The sequence below is a fragment of the Macaca thibetana genome, chromosome 10, assembly GCF_024542745.1.
Source record: "Macaca thibetana thibetana isolate TM-01 chromosome 10, ASM2454274v1, whole genome shotgun sequence".
In the NCBI taxonomy this organism is placed as follows: domain Eukaryota; kingdom Metazoa; phylum Chordata; class Mammalia; order Primates; family Cercopithecidae; genus Macaca; species Macaca thibetana.
Genome location: NC_065587.1, coordinates 9017758 through 9032500, shown reverse-complemented (window position 1 = coordinate 9032500; position 14743 = coordinate 9017758). Strand labels below are relative to the sequence as shown.

Sequence of the window (14743 nt, the reverse complement as noted above, 5' to 3'; positions counted from 1 at the left end):
ACAGGCGCTCACCACCACACCTGACTAATTTTCATATTTTTTAGTAGAGATGAGGTTTCGCTATGTTGACCAGGCTGATCTCGAACTCCTGACCTCAAGTGATCTACCCACCTTAGGTTCCCAAAATGCTGGGATTATAGGCATGAGCCACAGTGCCCAACTCTAGTCTTCAAAATAAAGACCAAAACACTCTTAATATGAAACATTGAAATAAATGTGAACTGTACATATATTTAAGAAAGATTCATCAAAACAAGTAAGATAATTATTTATCCATTTAGTCCCCTTCAGGGTCCAGCCTCTCCCAGCAACTCAGAGCATAAGGGAGGAACCAACCCTGGACAGGACGCCCTCCCATCACAGGGCGCACTCACACACACCTCCACAGTCAGACTGGGACGGTATAAACATGCCAGTGAACCCAACATGCACATCTTTGGGATGTGGGAAGAAATTGGAGTACCCGGAGAAAACCCACCAGAACATGGGGAGAATGTGCGGACTCCACACAGTGGCCCCAGCCAGGAATTGATTGTTTTTTTTTTTCTCATCCACATTATAATGACACGACCTTGAACTAAACCACATTATTCGAGGACCTGCTGTACTATTGTATTTCCTATTCTAACGTGGCTTGCTCATTCATTGAAAAAAACACATATTGAGTGCTCTCGAAAAGCCAGGAAGACTCTGTGCTAAGGCCTTGTGGCAGAGGACACTATCCTCCTACCCTCATGGAATGTGCTGTTTGGGAGGGCGATGGGCACAAGAAAGAAGGAATCAGCACAAAGTCGAAGACAGCACACCACCAGGAGCAGCCCCTCAGGGAGTCAGGGCAGGTCTAGAGGGCAGTGAACCAGCTGAGCCCGAGCTAATGTGGCAGAAGGGTGGGTGCTGGAAAGAGCATTCTGGGCCTCGGCCGCAGCACATGCAAAGGCCTGGAAGTGAGAGGGTACAGGGAATCCAAGAACATAAAGGCGGAGGATATGAGGTAGGAACAGAGAGGCAGCCGGGGTAGACCTGCAGATAACCTGTGTAGAACTTTGTCTTGAGAGTCATGGAGAGCCGTGGAAGCTGGAATGTGACATGAACAGATTTTCATTCTGAAAAGATCCGTCCGGCACAGTGGCTCATGCCTGTAATCCCAGCACTTTGGGAGGCTGAGGTGGGTGGATCACCTGAAGTCAGGAGTTCGAGACCAACCTGGTCAACATAGCAAAACCCTGTCTCTACTAAAATTACAAAAATCAGCCAGGTGTGGTGGTGGGCGCTTATAATCCCAGCTCCTTGGGAGGCTGGGGCAGGAGAATCAGTTGAACCCGGGAGGCAGAGGTTACAGTGAGCCAAGATCGCACCACTGTACTCCAGCCTGAGCAACAGAGCAAGACTCTCAAAAAAAAAAGAAAAAAGAAAAGGAAAGATCCAGCTGCAGTGAGGAGAATGACTTGAAAGGGACCAAAGGGGATGTGGAAAGCCCTTGGGAGGCCCCTAGAGTCATCCAGCAGAGAGGCAGGAGTGGTGATGGGGGCAGCAATAGTAGAGACAAAGAAGTGGATGGGTTTGAGAGAGATTTAGGGCTTGAAATCAGCCAGGCCTTGGTGATGGACCCAAGGAGGGAGAGGAAATGCCGGGTGCAGGTGGGGCTCCTCGGTTTCTGCCCTGCTGCTCATCAGAACAGGTACTCTGGGAAGAGGGAACCATACTGAGTCTAGGGTGCATTTGGGACATCCTAAAGAAGGTCTCAGACAGGCATTTGAACATGGAGGTGCAAGTTTGAGGGGTAACTGACCACACAGGCCAATAGAAGTTATGAGTTAGATGAGACGGTCTGGAGAGAGAGGGAGGAAAGCCAAGGGCCTGGGTTGCAGTTGAAGAATGCCCCTCCCCCCTGCCATCTCCCGCTGCCAATGAAGTCCTTATCCTCCACCCCCCCTACTTGCTCTGTCATCTGTGACTCTGGCTGACCTCTCTCCTCTCCTCCTGAAGGGTGCAGCAGGTGTGGGGCTCCCAGGTCTGTGGTGGTCTCACCCACTCTATCCCCTCACTCTGGAGGAATCTGTGTATCGTTTCTCAGATGCCCCATGTAGGTTCCCACCTCAGCATCTGTCCCTGCATCCAGAATACTTTTCTCTTCCCTCATGCTGTTGGTTTGGCAAACTCCTGCGTATCTTCCAACACACACTCAGCAGTTCTCGCCAAACCCATTTCACTGTCTCCATGTCTGGGGCAGGGCCTGTGTCCAGGGAACCTTCCTATTCCCACAGCCTGCCGGTGGCCTAGCTCAGAGCAGGCTCTTTGCTCCACAGACTAAATCAGACTTCTCTTCTCTTCCCTTCAGTTCATTCCCAGCACTGACCCTTTCCAGAAGGCCCTGAGAGAAGAAGAGAAACGCCGGAAGAAAGAGGAGAAGCGGAAAGAGATCCGAAAAGGCCCAAGGATCTCCAGATCCCAGTCTGAGTTATAGCCCTGGAGCAGCTCAGGGCTCAAGGGGCCACAAGGAGGCAGGTCGGGAGGAAGAAGAGGTGGAGATGTGCTTGTGGTGGAGAGCACCAGCCAGCCCCTTCCAGAAGGAGAGGCCACATTTTCCCAGCCCCCTGGAGCTGGGTCTGAGCCCTGGCTGAAGGGACTGAGCCTCAGATGGCTGGCTTTTCTCTCAGGGGCCTCCTGCTGAAGGGGCCTTCAGAGGACTTTATACTGGAAATATGACCCTGTGCAGACTGCTGGGGGAGGCAGGGCGATGCCTGCCTGGACTCTTTTGGTGGCTGAAAACCTCTGGCCAGCTGGCTTCCACTCTTGGTGGGGAAGCAGCAGAAGTAGGTTCCGAGCCACAGGTGAGGGTGCCACCCTGCTGCTGGCCCCACGGTGTCACAGAGCTGCCTGGCACAGGTCCCAGCCCCTCTGCAGAGACACAATAAACGCCAGCGGACCCTTTGGAGCAACCAAGGCTCAGGGATGTAGAAACAGCTTGGAGGATGTTTCTGCCCCACCGGTGGTGGGGGCCAGGCCCTGGCGGGGCAGAGAAGCAAGGGGCTTGGCTTGGGCCTCCTGTTCCTACCCCAGCACTACAAAGAATTGGACAAATGCACAAAGCAAGGAAGGAATGAAGGGTTTTATTGAGAGTGAAAGTATACTCCACAGTGTGGGAGAGGGCCTGAGCATAGGGGCTCAAGGGGCCCCTTACAGAATTTTTGGGAGTATATACCCCCTAGAGGATTCCATTGGTTACCTGAGGTGCACCCTATGTAAATGGAGAGGATGAAGTAAATTTACAAATTCATTTACAGCATATGCCCTATGGGGAGGATATTTCCTGTTATAGCTGAAGCGTGAATTGGCCTTATGTTCCGTGCCTCCAGACCCTATTTTCCTGCATCAGTGGGAAAGGGTCAGATTCACTGGCTCAGCTGTTTAACCTGTCCTGGTGCCAGCAGCTGGAGCTGGGGGTCAGGACCAGCCCACAAGCTCTTCCCTGCCGGGAGGACCAGGCCAGTCACTGTCCTCTTCATGCTGGAGAGTGGTTGTGGTTGCTAACTTAGCAGAGAAGGTGCTTTGCTTTCCCCTTAACTGGGGAAAAAACTTTCTAAGGATGAAACCTGGAATTTAAGTGACTTCTCAGTGATGTGTGCCCTTCTCTGATGGTTCCTTGTTCATCCTATAGATTTACTGACTGCCTGCTGTATCAGAGCCAAAGAGAGGGGCCTGGTCTTATCTATCTCCTCATCTGCCCCTTCTGGCACCTCCTTCCTCCTGGGCTCTTCCCTCTAATACCTTCATCCTCTCTCCATCTTGGTTAATCCTGTCCTTTCCACCCTCAAATGGGCACCTTCAAAGAAACAAATAGAACTACTCCACTGGCTGCCTCTCTCCTTCCCTTTGCTGCCACTGTTGATTGTTATAGTCACTTGCTCCAGGAAGTCCACTTTCTGAGTCTTACTGCAGGCAGAGCCTACCCCCTCAGCTGTAAAGGCCCTAGGGCACATGTTTGTCCAGCCGCCTCTTGCAGCTGGGATTGTTACGTGACTATAGCTCTACCAACTGTATATACCACTGTGGGAGTCGTGCTGGTGGTCACAGGTACCAGGGGCAGCAGCAAAGGGGTGGTTCTAGTGCCAAGTCCAGTGACCAGTGCCAGGGATGCCCAGTGGTGGCAACAGTGGTGTTCTCAGTGTGATCTTGGACATTGCTCCTGTCTACTGAGCTGCTAGGCCCAGTCTTTGGAACCATCAGGGAGTCTGTGAGCTCCCTGATATCCTTTAAGCCAGCGTTTTCCAGCGATGGCACCATTAACGTTTGGGGCTAGATAATTGTTTGGGGTGTGTGTGTGAGGACGGCTGTCCTGTGCATTGTAGGCTATTTTAGTAGCATCCCTGGCCTCTCCCTATGAGATGCCTGTAGCAGTCCCCCAGTTATGACAACCAAAAATGTTTCCAGACATTGCCAGATGTCCACTGGGAGGGAAAACCTCCCTGGTCCACAGCCCTTCTTATTCCAGTCCCACATCTTCCTCCCCTCCCCGTCACTGTCCTCAGAGAGATGCTGTTGACAACTCCTTGAGGTGATTCTCTCAGGCTTCTTGTTGTAGTTCCCTGCTGTCAAGCCTGAGCCTGCCGTCACTTCTGGATTCTTCTTTCCTCACCTGCCTCCATTTGCATGAAGTTTTTGTGGGGCTGTTTCTATTTTCTTCTTGGGCAGCCATACCCTCTAAGACTTAAAAGCTGAATACTTGCCCTGTTACTACCTGATAATTCTCATCACTTATGTTTCCAAAACCAAACTTATTATTTCCCTCTCTAACCCCATCTCTGTGTCAAACAGTGGAGTACATACTTTTGGTTAATCCAATTGGAAGGTTTCCTAGAGGAAGTAATATCTGAACTGAATCCTGAAAGATTGAGGGAAGAGGAAGGGTCAGAGGAAGTAAATGAAAAACCATATATAAAATTCTCTTCTGTGACCTGTAGCAGGTACCCAATCCATGGTAGATATGAAAACGTAGTGTTTACCAGTCTCGTCCATCCCTTTTCTTTTTTTTTTTTTTTTTTTTTTTTTTTAGACAGAGTCTCACTCTATCGCCAGCCTGGAGTGCAGTAGTGCAATCTTGGCTCACTGCAACCTCCACCTCCCAGGTTCAAGTGATTATCCTGCCTCAGCCTCCTGAGTAGCTAGGACTACAGGCGCTTGCCACTACGACCAGCTAAGTTTTGTATTTTCAGTAGAGATGGGGTTTCACCATGGTGACCAAGATGGTCTTGATCTCTTGACCTCATGATCCATCTGCCTCGGCCTCCTAAAGTGCTGGGATTATAGGTGTGAGCCACCACGCCCGGCTGTCCATCCCTCTTCAGATGAAGAGCTCAGGTCCTGAGGAGGGACTTGTCAAAAGCTGCTCTACATCTCAGAGCCAGCCCTTGTCCTCCTGCTAGTCAAAGCAAGGTGCCACCTGGAAGAGATGTTCAGTTACGTGGGACCCAAGGCCAGAGGGAAAATACCAATGTTTCCTGAGGTTCGGGTCCAGCCACTATTCTTCCACCATTTCTACTGAACCTTCACTTGTACCCCCTCAGTCCACTTGGCCAGGCATCACAGCCTCTGGGCAGGTTCACCAGTGAACTATGGGAACAGGTGCTGTGTGCCACCTCTGGAAGGGGTTACTGAGATTCTGGGTTGTGGGGGTGACCTGGGCCAGAGTGAGTTGTATGGGAGTTGTTGCTGAATCCCCCCAGAGTACCAGTCACACACTAGTGTGAGGGGCCTTGCAAGAGCCACTAGGCAGCACAGTTGAAGGTGGCACCTTCCTGCTCAGTGCTGGGTCCAGAGCACGGTTTAGTTTTCTGTGTCTTTCGGGGTGAGACTGGTGTATTCTATACTAGTCTCCCTGTGCGTAAACAATGACGAGAACAATCTTGTCTTGTTTTCCCAAAAAAAGACACTATTTCTCATTAGTTATACACATTCATTATAAAAGGTAATTTAAACAATACTGAAATGCCAGAAAGAAAGTAAAATTCACCCCAAATCTCACTACTCCTATAACAATGTCTGACAGCCCGCTGTTGGGTCTTCCATCCTTTTTAACCTTCGGGTGAGCACATAGATCCTTATTTTTTCTTCTTTTTCTTTCTTTCTCTCTCTCTCCCCCCCCCCCCCCCCCCTTTTTCTTTTCTTTTTCTTTCTTTTTTTTTTTTTTTTTTTTTTTTGAGACAGAGTCTTGCTCTGTCTCCCAGGCTGGAATGCAGTGACATGATGTCAGCATTCTGCAGCCTCTTTCTCCCAGGTTCCAGTGATTCTCCTACCGGGTAGCTGGGATTACAGGCATGCGCCACCACACCCAGCTGATTTTTGTATTTTTAGTAGAGACGGGGTTTCACCATGTTGGTCAGGCTGATCTCGAACTCCTGACCTCAAATGATTTGCCCACCTCGGCCTCCCAAAGTGCTGGGATTACCGGCGTGAGCCACCATGCCTGGCCAGATCCTTATTTTTTCAATTGCCATACAGCAGCATGCAAGGCAATTACTGTATGCCAAAGCTTATGCTGAGAGCTGGCTACCAGGAGCCCCTCCTGCCTCGAGGCCTTTATCCATGCCATCATTTTCCCTTTGGCTGTAACAGCTGCAGTTCTCTCATAATTTTAGGTTTCATCTTAAATGTCACTTCTTCAGTCTTCTTGACAGCACAAGTCAGGTCCCTTGTTAGTTTCATCACCTCCATTACCTTTCCTTGATCACTTGTACCATCATCTGTAATTTATTTTTATGTTTAATATGGGTGTGGGATTTCTGTTTTTTTTTTGTTTTTTTGTTTGTTTGTTTGTTTTGCTAGACTGGAAGCTCTCAGAGGGCAGGACACATTCTTTTCCCTGCCACAGAGATGGTCAATAAATATTGTCAATTGAATGTGCAAATAATCTCACTTAACCACAGCTATGAGGGATACTATTTTATCCCCATTTTAGAGATGACAAAACTGAGGCTTAGAATTAAACAGCCCAAGGACACACAGTGAATTAGTGGATCCACGTGTCTGCCTCCACACAGCCTGTGTGTTCTTAATTATTGATCACTAAGCAACAGCTGCCTCTCACAAACTGGCAGGAAACTTACTTTTCCCTTTTATCAATATATTGTGAACGCCTCTTCTTGCCAATAAATATACATTTGTGTGCATAATTTTTAATGATCCCTTAGTATTCCATCGTGTGGATGTAATTTACATATTCATTTCCTTATTCTCACCTCTTCCTAGTTACAGTGCTGCTTTTTTTCTTTGAGACGGAGTCTCGCTCTGTTGCCCAGGCGATCTCGGCTCACTGCAAGCTCCGCCTCCCAGGTTCACGCCATTCTCCTGCCTCAGCCTCCCGAGTAGCTGGGACTACAGGCGCCCGCCACCACCCCGGCTAATTTTTTGTATTTTTAGTAGAGACGGGGTTTCACCGTGTTAGCCAGGATGGTTTCGATCTCCTGACCTAGTGATCCGCCCGCCTCGGCCTCCCAAAGTGCTGGGATTACAGGCGTGAGCCACGGCGCCCGGCCTACAGCATTTCTTTAAGCACTTGTAATTTTTATTCCTTAGGCTAAATTCCTAGAAGTTTACAACACGACCAGCTGCGAGATGGGGCAGTGAGGTGCTTCAAGAAGTGGAAATTCGTACGTGGGCTGCGCTTCAGAATCCTGGTGGAACTTTTTCAAAAAACTCATTCCCAGGGCCCCCCCTCTCAGGAGGCCGGCGGCGGGCCTGGGCACTGGCGTGGTTTTCAGGTCCTCAGTGGTTCCAAGGTGCCAGGGATTGAGGACCACTGGAGAAAGCGCGAGGTCACGGCGGGTGCAAAGCAGAAGACGTAAAATCCTGACCGCCCTGGGACAATTCGCAACCCTGTCAGCCTCCGTGCCCGCCTTTGTAAGGGGGCTGGGAGAAGCGGGACTTGGATGACCCGGACTCCGGTCCCGAGCGCCGGGGGGCCAGGTTTGACTCCGCCGGTTTTCTCAGGCGGTCAGGGCGCGGGGAGGCAGCTGGGAAGATGACGTAATGTGCTCCCAGCCAGGGCTGGAGGCGGCCAGCGGTCGCAGGTGGAGGGTGGCCTGTTAACCCTTCACTCCCAGGCCAGTGAACGGACTTGCGTGTGGCGCAGATCCAACGGAGAAGGCAGCGGCTCCTTTAAACAAGGCGGAGAAGGTTAAGATGATGACCGGGCGGCTACTCCAGGCATTCGCTCCGAGGCCGCGAGGGGAGGAACCTCACTATGCAAATCTGAGCTGCTGATCGATGACGCGCCATCACCCCACGCGCCGCCTCGCGCGCCCATTGGCTGAGATGAGCCTGGTCCCATTGACAACAAACAGGGGGGCGCGCGGCCTGGAGGCGGGGCCGCAGGGGGCGCGGGATGGGGCGGGGGAATCCCGCCCCGCCCTTTTCGTGCGGCGCCCGGGCGCAACGCAAACATGGCGGCGGGTGGCACCCGCCGGTGAGGCGGTACCGGGCGGGGGTTGTCGGGTGTCATGGGCGGCGGCGACGGCACCGCCCCCGCGTCTCCCTGAGCGGGACGGCAGGGGGGCTTCTGCGCTGAGCCGGGCGATGGACGAGAGCGGCGAGCTGGGCGGTCTGGAGACCATGGAGACCCTCACGGAGCTGGGCGACGAGCTGACCCTGGGGGACATCGACGGTGAGTGGTTGGTGGGTGGGTGGGAGTGCGGGGGCCGCGCGGGGAGGAAGGGGTTACGGCGGCGCGCCCGGGTGCGCGTGCGCCCACCCCCAGACAGCCCCGGCTCGCGCGGGAAGAACCCAGTGCGCACTGTCCCCCCGGCGGTCCCCAACCCTTCCGGCGCTGCGAGCTTGAGCCCTGCCCAGCGGCGCCGCTCCGGGAGGCCGTGGGATCTGGGGCGCCGCGGGGCCGAAAGCGGCGCGAGGGTCGCGGGTTCCAGAGCACGGGGCCAGGGACGTCGCGGGGGCGTCTCAGGGAGCGGCCTAAGGAGAGCGCGTGGCTGCCGCCTCCCTCGCGCGCCCACACGCGCTTTGCGTGGTCCGCTCTCCCGCCGCCCGCGACCGTGCGTCGCACCTGTCACTCCCTGCCCGGACGCGGGGGCGGCTTTGGGATTCCCGGGGCCCAGCCCCCAGTCTCGGCGCCCCGAATCCCTGGGCTTCTCGGGATTGATCGACGGCCAGGTCGCCGGGTGCTCCGCGAAACTTTGGGCAGCGACTGCAGAAGCAAGTTGCTGATGAAGAGAGCAGTGGCGGCGGCATGTGGACACATCTCTCCGGGATGGAGAGCCGGGCGCTCCTACTGTCACGCTGCAAAGGGAATTGAGCAGAAGGAATTTTGAGTTGTGGCCCCTCGGGTACGGGCTGGGGAGCGGGTGGCCTTTGTTCCGGCGCCTTAACAGCGGAGTGGAAGAGCTGGTAGGAGCCCAGGGATCCTCTCTTAAAATACTCATTTTGCGACCACGGGAACCACGATTTAGAGAGGGTCAGCGGCTTGCTCAAGGTCACCCGGCTGGTTAGAGCCTAGTTCTTGCAGTTCCTGGGCCAGTATTGGTTTTTCCATACCCCTCCTTTCAGGAAAGAGTCCAGTTGACTAGGCTAGTAATCTTACTAACTCGATAATTGCACTCTTATGTTCTAGGCCCCAAAATACTTTATATTATTTCACTTCTTCCTCACAACAATCCTGTGAGATATTCTTATTACCCCTATTTTAATACGGTAATTAAAGAAGCTGAGGCCAGGAGATGTTGACTTATCTAAGGCCACTCAGAGAGCTTAGGCAGAAACACAGGTGCATTGTACTTTTCAGTTTTCAGCATGATTTCATGTCCAGGATCTCACTACAGCCTTGCAGGCATGTATGATAGCTACATCCCCATTGTGCAGATGAAGAAACAGAAGCAGCAGAAGATTCTCTTGGGGGAAGAGATAAATGCAGCAGCTAATTGAAAAGAATCTGTTTGCCATTTTCCCATTTTGCTTTTGTAATATTTCTCCCCTTCGTTTGTCCTTGCTTTCCATTTTGGTCATGTGGGCAGTGTGGTAAGACCCTTAATTGAAGCCCCGGTTCTAACCACAGACTCTTTACTAAGTGCTCCTAAATACAGAAATCGGTTAACAAATGGGGGGTGGGGTAGGTGGGGGTTGGGAATATAGCAAGGGCAGCTAACATGTTTTGAGAACTTATGTGCCAGACGCTGTTAAACACTTATACATGTTAATGTTCTCAATCCTCATAACAACCCTGTCAGGTAGAGAGAACTGTTATACTAGTCATCTCCCTCTCACAGAACCTGAAAGTGAGTCCCAGGGTGGTTCATTAATTTACTGAAGATTACAGAGCCAGTAGAAAGTACTGTATGTCTATAGCTGCCTACCCACAAGGGCACAGAAAGAAATTCATATGCATTTTGCATTCCTATTCCATGATCAGTTCCTACTTGTCTTATTTTATTTATCTAACTTTTAAATTTTACTTTTTATTTAGTTATTTTTTGAGACAGGGTCTCATTCTGTCACCCAGGCTGGAATGCAGTGGCACAATCACAGCTCACTGCAGCCTTGACCTTCTGGGCTCAAGCGATCCTCCCACCTCAGCCTCCCAAGTAGCTGGGACCAGAGACGCACACCACCACGCCCAGCAAATTTTTTGAATTTTGTAGAGGTGAGGTCTATTCTTGGGCTCAAATGATCCTCCTGCCTCGGCCTCCTAAAGTGCTAGGATTACAGGTGTGAGCCACCTGATTTGTTTTTTTGTTTTTGTTTTTTGTGACGGAGTTTCACTCTTGTTGCCCAGGCTGGAGTGCAATGGTGCGATCTTGGCTCTCCTCAACCTCCGCCTCCTGGGTTCAAGTGATTCTCCTGTCTCAGCCTCCCTAGTAGCTGGGATTACAGTCATGCGCCACTATACCTGGCTAATTTTGTATTTTTAGTAGAGACAGGGTTTCTCCATGTTGATCAGGCTGGTCTTGAACTCCCAACCTCAGGTGATCCGCTTGCCTTGGCCTCCCAAAGTGCTGGGACTATAGGCATGAGCCACCGTGCCTGGCTGAGCCACCTAATTTTTTTTTAGAGACAGTGTCTGGCTGTTGCCCAGGCTGGAGTGCAGTGGCACAAGGCTCACTGAAACCTTGAACTCTTAAGCTTAAGCAATCCTTCCAGATCAGCTTCCCGACTAGTTAGGACTAAGGCATGTGCCACCATGCCCAGCTAATTTATATATATATATATACACATATATATATATATATTTCGTAGAGCCGGTCTCACTGTGTTGCCCAGGCTAGTCTTGAACTTCCAGGCACATGCAGTCCTCCTGTCTTGGCCTCCCAAAATACTGAGATTACCGGCATGAGCCTCTGTACCCAACCCTCTCTTAATTTGTAATGAGTTTAAATTACCTATTGGTTAATACTGTCTTTATCCCCATGGATTTCTGAATAAAATGGAAACTACCACCCTCTGGAAACTACCACAGTGGTTCAGTGGTTTCACAGGTCCTTTAGGTTTGATCCCAGTGGAAGATGATTCCACTTCTCTGTCCTTCCAGAAGACCTGGTTTATAACAGTGCATAAGGTTTTGCCGCAAAATACAGTTATATACCGCACAAGGAAGAGGTGTGGCTGTTTTGTCACAGGAGACCTAGGGGCCAGGTTTGGGAAAAGTGGTTCCATGTCTTCAGTTGATCAACAAGTATTCAAGTGCTGGCTGTGGTTTCTGAGCTGTAAGGAATCATGAAAGATACCATAGAATGTTATGGCTTCATGGAGCTTGAGATGAGAAACTCTAGTACCAGTATAGAACAGCTTAAAATTGCACAGGGCAACAAGTGAAAGTCAGCAGTGAGGGTAGCCTGGTAAAGTCTGGCTTACCAGGAAGACCACACCAAAGAGGTAGCTCTTGACCTGGGCCTTGGAGGACAAAAAGAGCTGGGCAGGCTGAAGGTCAGTGGTCTGAAGATAAAATTATCCCTTGATTCTCACCCCTGTGTTCCCCTTATTGAATGTTAGCTCCATGAGGCAGGGACCTTCGTTTCATTCCCACTGAATTCTTTGCACCTAAGACAGTGCCTGGCACATAGTGCTCATTAAATATTTGTGGAATTCCTGAGTGATCCAGTGATCTTGGGCTGGACAGGATACTAATTGTCCTGGACATGGTTTGGAGTTGGATTAGATCAAGGATAGCCAGCCTGGGTGCTTCTAGGAGCTATAGTCAGGTGAGGAAGGGGAGAGGCAGGGTGAGTACATTTATTTCCTTTGTATGTGTATGGTGGGGATAAGGGGTAGATGCAACCTAAGAGAGCTTCCAGGAGGTGCAGGCAGGCAAGGATCCATTCCACAATGTCTGCTGTGTTCCAGTCCATTGGTACCCTTCAAGGATATGGGCTCAGGGAGGCCACATTCATTCACTCATTCAATACATCTCTTGAGTGGCTTCTAAGTATTCCTGTGATGGACAAAGGATAACTTGGGCAAGACAGATGATGTGTCTTCTCTCTTAGGAAGCTTACATTCTTGATGGAGGAAATACAAGTTGAGTAAAATAAATGAACAGTTTTGGCAGGGCACTGTGAAAAAAATAAAATTGGACCATATTATAGAGTGTGACTGGGCTAGCCCACTTAGATTTGGAAGTCCAGGGAGGCTTCTTGGAAGAGAGGTATCAGTGTCTCTTTTTCAAGAGATGCCCAAGTCTGGATTTTTATTCGAAATATCCAGATTTTTGGCTGGGCACAGTGGCTCACACCTGTAATCCCAGCACTTTGGGAGGCTGAGGTGTGTGGATCATGAGGTCAGGAGTTCAAGACCAACCTGGCCAATATGGTGAAACCTCATCTCTACTAAAAATACAAAAATTAGCCGGGCGTGGTGGTGCACGCCTATAGTCCCAGCTACGCGGGAGGCAGAGACAGGAGAATCACTTGAACCTGGGAGGCAGAGGTTGCAGTAAGCTGAGATCATGCCACTGCACTCCAGCCTAGGCAACAGAATGAGACTCCATCTTAAAAAAAAATGCTGGACACGGTGGCTCATGCCTGTAATCCCAGCACTTTGGGAGGCTGAGGTGGGTGGATCGCCCGAGGTTGGGAGTTTAAGACCAGCCTGACCAACATGGAGAAACCCTATCTCTGCTAAAAATACAAAATTAGCCGGGTGTGGTGGCTCATGCCTGTAATCCCAGCTACTTGGGAGGCTGAGGCAGGAGAATTGCTTGAACCCGGGAGGCGGAGTTTGCAGTGAGCTGAGATCGCGCCATTGCATTCCAGCCTGGGCAACAAGAGCGAGACTCTGTCTCCAAAAAATAAATAAATAAATAAATAAACCCCAGATGTTTGTATGTTGGCTCAATTTTAGAAAAAAACATACTATAGGCACCCAATAAAGCATGTGTGCTAGTTGATCTCTGGTGTCTTGTCTACTGCAGAATGTTGTATTGTCCCAGGCCCCCAGGTTTCCCATAATATAATAAGTCTACCATTTCATTTTGTGTTATATATCTCTAGTTTGAGAAAGGGCCTCATGCACTGTTACACAACAGATCTTCTGGAAGGGCAGCAAGGTGGGATCCTCTTCCACTGGGATCAGGAAAGGCACAGTCATGGAGGTGACCTTTTTGCTGGGTCCAAATAGATGGGTGGCAGGAGCAACCTGACAAGTATGTGGGAGGAGTTAGAACAAGCTGCCTTTAGAAATAAAAGATTACTAGAGATTTCTTGGAATATAGTGTGTGTGAGGAAACAGTAGAAGATGAGGTCTGAGAGGTGAGGTGGAGCTAAATTGTACTGTAGATGCAAGGTGTTTTATGGAATATAGGGAGGAATTGTTGAAGATTTTCAAGTAGGGGGTGACACACGAATCATGGGTTTTAAGAAAATTGAACTGTGGGCTGGGTGCAGTGGCTCACGTCTATAATCCCAGCATTTTGGGAGGGTGAGGAGGGTGGATTACCTGAGGTCAGGAGTTTGAGACCAGACTGGCCAACATGGTGAAACCTCATCTCTACTAAATAATAAAAAAATTAGCTGGGCGTGGTGGTGGGCACCTGTAATCCCAGCTACGTGGGAAGCTGAGGCAGGAGAATTGCAGTGAGCCCAGATTGCGCCACTGCACTCCAGCCTAGGCGACAGAGCAAGACCTTGTCTCAAAAAAATGAAAAGAATATTGAACGGTGGTGATAGGCAGGGAAGACTGGAGGCAGGGAGGCTAATTAGGAAACTGTAGCCATCCAGGTGTGAGGTGTTGAAGGGTGACAAATTTGGGTGGGAAGTGGCCCTCATTCAAGTGCCTTTCCATGGCACTGACTTGGGTCTCTGCTTGCTTCTCCCTGCAGACACCCAGTTTGACAGAGTACCCTGCAGTACCTGGCACTGAATAGGTGCTCTGTAAAGGTGTGTCTGGTGAGGAAAGGAAAGCACCTCAAGTTCGGTCTGAGTGTTCACACCATTGGGAAAGCTGGAATGGCCAACTGGGTGAGCTAGGAATGAGTGTTGGGGATGTGACAGGATATGTCCTCATTGAAAGCTTGGCCCTGAAGGCAGAGCAGAGGGAGAATTCTAAAATCCCATTAAGACTTTGAGCCTGGAGCATTGGGAGAGTTCAGAAGTCAGCAGGAAGAGCTGGTTTGGGGAAATGAAGAAATTTTGTCTTAATTGTGCTGAAATTGGGGTGCCTGGGGGTCATCCAATAGGAAATGAGAAGTAGGTAGATACTTCAGAGAAGGTAAAACTGGGATGGAGATTGAAGAGAGGCCCTGCTGAGTCAA

At 50.5% G+C, this 14743-nt stretch overlaps 3 protein-coding genes across 5 annotated transcripts in view; 2 read left to right on the top strand and 1 right to left on the bottom strand.

Annotated features, from left to right (window-relative positions):
- The window catches only part of CCDC134 (coiled-coil domain containing 134), a 26553-nt gene extending 23613 nt beyond the window's left edge, over nt 1-2940 (top strand). For all 3 annotated transcript variants that reach the window (XM_050806112.1, XM_050806109.1, XM_050806110.1), the window contains one exon: nt 2339-2940. In XM_050806112.1, coding sequence (XP_050662069.1) covers nt 2339-2464 — 126 coding nt within the window. In that variant the 3' untranslated portion in view covers nt 2465-2940. The remainder of the gene's footprint in view (nt 1-2338) is intronic.
- SNU13 (small nuclear ribonucleoprotein 13) overlaps nt 1-14743 on the bottom strand; it is a 335885-nt gene that overhangs the window by 149138 nt on the left and 172004 nt on the right. The gene's annotated exons all lie outside the window — the stretch shown is intronic.
- The window catches only part of SREBF2 (sterol regulatory element binding transcription factor 2), an 80606-nt gene continuing 74269 nt past the window's right edge, over nt 8407-14743 (top strand). Inside the window, exon 1 of the mRNA XM_050805822.1 lies at nt 8407-8659. Within this exon, the coding sequence (XP_050661779.1) occupies nt 8572-8659 (88 nt within the window). The 5' untranslated portion in view covers nt 8407-8571. The remainder of the gene's footprint in view (nt 8660-14743) is intronic.